At 39.5% G+C, this 7,473-nt stretch overlaps 1 protein-coding gene across 1 annotated transcript in view; it reads right to left on the bottom strand.

Annotated features, from left to right (window-relative positions):
- Window positions 1-2,140: 2,140 nt before the first annotated feature.
- The window catches only part of EIF3H (eukaryotic translation initiation factor 3 subunit H), a 106,451-nt gene continuing 101,118 nt past the window's right edge, over window positions 2,141-7,473 (bottom strand). The window contains exons 6-8 of the mRNA XM_003782394.2: window positions 5,808-5,928; window positions 3,746-3,878; window positions 2,141-2,419 (exon numbers count right to left, since the gene is read on the bottom strand). Coding sequence (XP_003782442.1) covers window positions 2,322-2,419; window positions 3,746-3,878; window positions 5,808-5,928 — 352 coding nt within the window. The 3' untranslated portion in view covers window positions 2,141-2,321. The remainder of the gene's footprint in view (window positions 2,420-3,745; window positions 3,879-5,807; window positions 5,929-7,473) is intronic.

Below are 7,473 nucleotides of genomic sequence, written 5' to 3'. Positions count from 1 at the left end.
GCCGGAACACCCAGCTATTTTTTCATTGCAGTTTGGCCAGGGTCAGGTTCAAATCCACCACCCTCGGTATATGGGGCTGGCGCCCTACCCACTGAGCCACAGGCACCGCCCTATTCCTTAATACTTTAAGGGTGCTGTGTTCAACAGTCAATTCCACATCTAGTCAATTAGAATGCAAGGAAACACACCAACAGAGTATATAATCCCTGAGGATGGGGATCACAACAGGTTTCATCTATCAAGAACGTAATCCCTCTGCCTAACACAGGCACACTCAGATGTGTGCTCACTCCAGTTAAGGGGTCATCGTGGGTGAGAGTGCTGAACCTTTCTTGAAGGCAATTTGGCAAAACGGGTAAGAAGAGTCTTAATACTTTACATACCCTTTGACCAATAAGTCCACTTCTAGGAATTTACCCTAGGGAGATAATTACATATTCACACAAACTGGGGTTCTCAAATGAGCTTTTTATACAGTTTTATGCCTGGCAGGAGAGTGCCATGCCACACTGGTGGGTCCTCTCTGGGTAATGAGTTCCGGTTTTAGACAGTCTCTCCCGTCGGATAAAATAGGAGGGGATCTGAACTCTGCTCGCTTGTTTGTATAGAGTATTCCGTGAGCCATTCTCTTGGGGGAGGTGACTCCCCTCCACTTGGTGATAGATTTTGTACCTGTTGTTTGCTTTGTTGAGGTTGCAGCTCACCTTAGCAGGGTTGATGTGCGTTCTTCAATCTTCTCTCTTGGATCAGTTCCAAACCATCAGTTTACTTGCTAAACTTCTGTCCTTTAACTCTCCTTCTGGACAGGAGCCTCTGTGGAAAGCTGGCTCCAGTCAGCCATCTTGCCTCCACCCACTTCTGCTGAGCTTTTTAAAAGCAAAACCCAGCTAACAACCCAACTACAGACAGCCTGGAGTGCATTGTGCATCATAAATATGTAAGCGGCTGCTGGATACCAGCTACCACTCTGCATGCTTTACCCCAATTTCCAGTGAACTTCCACACTCGAAACCCCTGAGGTGAAGCACTTGTTCCCACTTCTCATCTGGATGAAAGCGAGGCACAGAACAGTAAGTCACCTGCTAAAGAGCACACTAAAGAGAGGCGAGCAAGGTGCCAATCCTGCTGCCCGAGCCCAGAGCCCCAGGTACCTCCAAAACAATCTTGAAAAATTGGATTTCTCAACTGTCCTGACCATTTGCCCATCTCCTTTTTTTGATAATTCTCCTAGAAGACTACCATCTAAGAGTCTCCACCAACTGGGAGATCTCACTGATTTGGTGTTAAATAGTAAGATCATGGTTAGGCATGTTGGTTCACACCTGTTATCTTAAGAGACCAGCCCGAGCTAGAAGAAGACACCATCTCTACTAACAAAGGCAAAGAAAAATTAGCCAGGTGTTATGGCAGACACCTGTAATCCCACCTACTCAGGAGGCTGAGGCAGGAGGATTGCTAGAGCCCAGGAGTTTGAGGTTGCTCTGTTACTAACCTGGGCAACAAAGTCTCTGTCTCGAAAAAAGAAGATGGAGGGGATCTTTGATAACGTTTCAAATATAAAATTACTAAAATATATTTTTCCAACATGCTACTGTTCTTCTAATTCCTCCTTCCCTACTTACAACACTCACTGTAGCAGAAAGTTATTTCATGGTTTGGAATTATAAACATGAAGTCCTAAATGAAACACTAAAAAATATGAATTTCACTTTCATATGAAATATGGTTCTCTTGTGACATTATCTTAAAAAAAAAAAAATTCCTGTGTCCAACGGCCTAAGTACAGGGACTGCTGACCATCACCTAAGAGGATGAAAGGTGGCCAACTGATTCCAGGTCTGGGGACAGAGATATCTGGGGAAGTACATGAAGTCTGGGCTTCTAGGGTACTCATTTCTGAGCAATGAAGCACAAAAAGTCACAGTAGGTACCAGGGCCTCCAGGTCAAGACTTGGGCCAAGCAATACTGGAACACATGGTTGAAACATGGGACTCAGGAGGCTGCAAAGGTGGTGAGTGGAGGCCTACAGTTCTGAGTCTGCTGAAACTTCTGGTCAAATGTCTTTATTTTTGAGAAATGAACAAGTATAAGCTAAGCAAAGCAAAACAAAGCAAGATAAAATATATATAAAATCAAGTAAGCAAACAGTCAAAATTTTGTTTTATTTTATTACTGATTAGAAAGATATTACAGTCTAAAAAGGCAATCAGATTAAAGAAATCCTCTGTGTTTTTCAATATGCAAATATATTTCCTCCAACAGGAGCCCTGGTGTGATCTCAAGAGTCCACATCAACTTCTTTTCTGTCAACTTCCTTTCCTTAGTTATTGTATTCTTGAAGAGCCTGGGCCATGAAGAGTTTGCCTAAGTTTTGGGCAGTGAACTCCTTGATGTTCTGGCAGTAAGTGTTAATCTGGCCTGTGCATTTCAGAAAGAGAAAAAGAGAGTCATAATGTTCCAAAAATTGTAAAATGACCCAGAACACCAACAAGATAAAGAATCAACAGTATTTTGTTTTGAATCAAGAGTTTCTAAGAAGTAAAGTCTATTTATCCATAAGAGATAAGGAATCTACGTTCTTATTAAAATAAACTATCTTCCATTCTTGACTAAACACAGAATGAAGAAAATTCACCTTTAAAACATCCTAAGAACATATTCGTTGTCGATCAAAATGTAATGACTATGCTGATTAGAGGGATGCTGCACCAAGAAACTGGCCTTGGCTCACCCCAGCACAGAAAGGACATAAACAGTGATACTCCACAACTGCATCCAGCCAGACCTGCCTGGCTCAGATGTGAACACGTACAGTGGTCTTCAGTCTGTGCTTTTAGAACTGAGCGTTATTCCTCTGAACCAAGACAGAACGAGAGCAGAACGTCCACTTGAAGAAAGGGTTCCACTATTGTTTTTTATGTCTTAAAGCTAAGGATCTAATCTGATGCAACATTTCTTGAAAGTATTAAGATGCATGATTCTGTTTGAATTGGACCTTAAGAAAGGAATTATTGTACTGGCTTCCCAAATTTATATGTGGACTAGAAAGCTTTTAGGAATTTGGATATTTTTCCTTCAAATTAAAAACATGTCATTAGAAACAAGAAATAGCAGAAGATCAGCTTTTCCTTAAGTAGCATTTTCACTCTAATAAAACCTCTCACAGATAACTAGCTAATTGAATCATTTAGCATTTATCATTGGTACAGAAGTAAGATCATAACCAAATAAAAACATGACTGTTATATATGCAAACTCAAGTCCTAGCATAGGACACAGAATTTCTGCAGCTTAAAGGTGGCACTAAATGTTAACTATATCCAGAGAAACTTCATCCAGAATTACATCTGTATTTTTGCCAAAGTTTAAGCCAAAGTAAGGGAAATATTTCCTTGAATTAATTCCAGTGCCCACTGTACAGTGCTAGGCTAGAAAAGCAAAAGAAGGGGGCCTGACCTAAATGATCTTTTGCATTATGGGATTATAAACATTTTTTATCCATGAAAGATAAATCAAATAAAAGCTCTCCATTTTAGAAAGTTTATAATGCCATCTCAAAAGTGTTCAGATACCCACAGAGTGAAGCACTGAAAGGACCTGAGAAATAACAAAGACTTACGAGTTCTTAAATTTCAGTTATTACAGGTGCTAGATTCAAATCCACCTTGTAACCAATTAAAATATGCCAGCTCACTGTCTTCTGCTTCCAAAGCAACAGAGAAAACCAGGCAGGTATAACAATACCTGCGATGAGCAGGGAGTCCATCCTGGCAGGGGGCTGCAGCGGTTTGAAGAGTTTGGACAGGTCCTCCTCAGGGAGTGGGGGTTCCCCTCGGCTCTGACGCTGCATGTTCTCCTGTTGGCGACGCTGCTGATACTAAAATTCAAAGGGATAGTTATTTGGGTATTTTTTTTCCCAAAAAAAAGACCCCTTGCTTGTACAACTAGCAAAACTCCATTGCTCTGGATTCTAATCTCAGTTTGATGACTGACAGTATTTGATAACTTGCTTCTGAGAAGTTAAAATGTCGATAGTAGAAGAAAATTCCTTTGTTGTAAACCCTAGTGTCACTCTGAGCTCTGAGAGTCTATAACTAATAACTCAGAAAACAAAACTGATGATGTTAAGTAGTAATAAGCTTAAAAGACGAAGTAGCTCAGGATTAATGAGCGAAAGGAAGTAACTGTATCACTTATGACAATGGGAAAGTGAATGATTCACCCTGACTTTAATAAATAACCACTGAAATACCACACTGGGAATTCTTTCAACTTTACCTCTATCGATTTAAAATAACAATACCAATATGTTATTAAAATCATTACTATTCTTAGCAGATTTGTGCTTTAGCTAAGAACACTGAGACAATGCTTTAAATGGTCTCAAACTCTAGATTGCTATGATTCTCTGAAAAATACCTGGGGGTGTATATATAAAGGTATAGACCAAATATAAACTTATAAATCAATAACAGTAATAGCTGTGTTTTATATCAAACAGTGAAGAAAACAAAACACACATAACGTTGAAACATAATAAGAAACGGGGGGAGGGGTGGCTAGTAAAAATTTAAAATCTTGGAATTCCTATGAAGACCAACGGAAATGAGAGTTAAAGAAGGGAGCGACTTGCTTTGCAAAGGTTTCTGTACTCATTGTGGGGTACAACGTAGAAGTAAGACAAATCTACCAAGGGTACAGATGGTACTGCTAAGTATGAAGAAATGCCCCATGATAAATTTTAAGACACACTAGAACTCTGAAAGGTACCTGGAAGACTACTTTCCAGGAATCAACTGTCTCAGAGATGACAGATACTCACTTTGACAGCCCAAGGAAATCCTTTACATAGAGGCAGAACCAGCAAGAGAATGAAATGAAGCTGGGGTGGTTCGGCCCCCTCCCAGATTATAACTACCATCATCTTTTCAGTTAAAAAATATACTTTATAGATTTATATAGTTTATCTCAATTCTGAGTGTAGTAGAAACAAAGTATTTTAAATTTCACTATATGCTCTATATGAACCCTGATACTAGAAAGTTTATTAAAACTACAGTGTCTTAGAACCACTTACTTGTGCCTAGGAATCTCTATTTAAAGTACATTTTAATGAACAGAGTAGTCAGTCATATATAAACATTACCTTCACAGATAAACATTCTGGAATCAACTTATCTTCGAATCAAATGCTAGAAGCATTTCAGAGCAAGGTAGTCCAAAACAATATTCCAGAAACTGTGAAACATGTGGCCTTCAAGCAACATGAGCAAGGAAAGGGTTAAGTGGCCACAGCAGCACATATGTGCACATCAGAACATCCAGGTAATTCTAGAGTTTTGTCTGCATTGTACTATTTACTTCACAGCAGTTGGTCTATTATGTCCTATCAAAATTGCTTGCTCTTAATCACAATTGCTCAATTTTTTAAATGAACTGAGGATTGCTAACTATGCTGCAATGAGCCACTACCAAACCAATTATAGTTAGTAAAGAAATGAGCTGTGACACTCCAGAATCTTCTGCCTCTGATTTTCTCAATAATGTATCTCTTAATTGCATAACCTTGGCATTATGGTATTATACTCTGTGCTTAATACACCAGGGCACTCTCTAACATAGGTATTTTGAAAATACTAAGTAAATAATATATTACGAACATCCATATAAAAAATAATCTTTTAAAACGATACAGAGTTACTACCAAATAGTGCTTTACCAAAGATAACTTACATCATTTTGAAGATAACTCTTGAAGCATCACACTTAGAAAAGAATGTTTGCTGAATTTTTCCATAAGACCAACCTGATGTTTCTGCTGCTGCTGTTTACTCGTGTTCCTCATGTATGTGTTGTATTTAACTATATCTTGGCTCATATCATCCACTCTGTCCATCAGCAACTGTAGATTTTTCCCCAAATGATTGCTGAAATGTGAAGTAAATGTATAGTCATTTCTTATTTGAAGTTATGGCTCTATCACTGCTCTAAACCATTCTGAGATAGAAACTTGATCTCCTTTTTGCTTAAAATAATAATAATAACAATGAGAGCACACATATGTATAAAAGCAAGGGTAGAAGAAAGATTCTGAGTCAACTTATTGCTGAACTTTCCATATCAATACCCTGAACTATAATCTCAGGGCTATCTAAAATACCTCAGTGTCTTTTTGTGAAAGCATAGGTATGTTAGGGTAGGAAATGTTAAATATACCTACAGAGACATTAATAACGCAATTTTTTTTAATAAAGACATTTTAAGTTTAGTACTCCAGAACCCTTTTCTACAGCAGCATTCTATCCTCACTCCCATGAATGTGCTCCAGAGCATTTAAATCAGGAGTCACAGGAAAGAACCGTGCAAACAGATTAAGACTTCTGGAATAGGATTTCTGTATAGGTTCAATAACAGCATTTTTTTCTACAAAGCTGGATGAAGCGGCTCCTTTCCCTTGATCTGTAGTACAGTCTTTCATTACTGCTTCTCTCCAGAAATTTCTATTGTAGCTCAGTTATTTAAAATCTGACCGTTGTATTCACTGATGTCTCCCTACAATGATCTCCTGCCATGTAGTTACCCTACATACATACTCTGGAAATAGTCAGCTGACAGGAGTAGTTACCATGTATTAATTTCAAACAGGCATTTATTAAACTCTGATTATGTGTCAGCCCCAGTATCAGGAAATAGGAAGACAACAGTGAATGAGACATTCATAGTCTCTATCTTCATGGAGCTTATAATCAATGACAAATGGGAGGAAGGAGGGAAGAGCAAAGGGAAAAGACATTTTTGATGACATGATCAGAACATCTCTTTGAGGAGGCAGGCTGAAGAAAAATAAAAAGATTAGAAATCAGCCATGGAAAAAGGATTCTAAGCAAAAGAGTACAAGTGCTGAAGGGCTGAGATGGTCAAGAACTAGGTAGAGTTGATAAAAAGAAGAGGCCTGGCCTGGCTGGAGCACAGTAAATAGGTGAGGAAGGCCAGACAAGCAAGACACTAAAGACAGACAGGGAGGAGACACTAAAGACAGACACGGAGGAGACACTAGAGACAGACACGGAGGAGACACTAAAGACAGACACGGAGGAGACTAACTAGAGACAGACACGGAGGAGACACTAGAGACAGACACGGAGGAGACACTAAAGACAGACACGGAGGAGACTAACTAGAGACAGACATGGAGGAGACACTAGAGACAGACATGGAGGAGACACTAAAGACAGACACGGACGAGACTAACTAGAGACAGACACGGAGGAGACACTACAGACAGACACGGAGGAGACACTAAAGACAGACACGGAGGAGACTAACTAGAGACAGACACGGAGGAGACACTAAAGACAGGCACGGAGGAGACACTAGAGACAGACACGGAGAAAAGACACTAAAGACAGACACGGGGAAAATACACTAGAGACAGACACGGAGGAGACACTAAAGACAGACACAGAGGAAAC

The sequence above is a fragment of the Otolemur garnettii genome, unplaced genomic scaffold (genome assembly GCF_000181295.1).
Source record: "Otolemur garnettii isolate 467f Iridium unplaced genomic scaffold, OtoGar3 scaffold00004, whole genome shotgun sequence".
Taxonomy (NCBI): Eukaryota; Metazoa; Chordata; class Mammalia; order Primates; family Galagidae; genus Otolemur; species Otolemur garnettii.
Note: the sequence above shows the minus strand (reverse complement) of the source record. Positions and strands in the feature narration are given on the sequence as shown.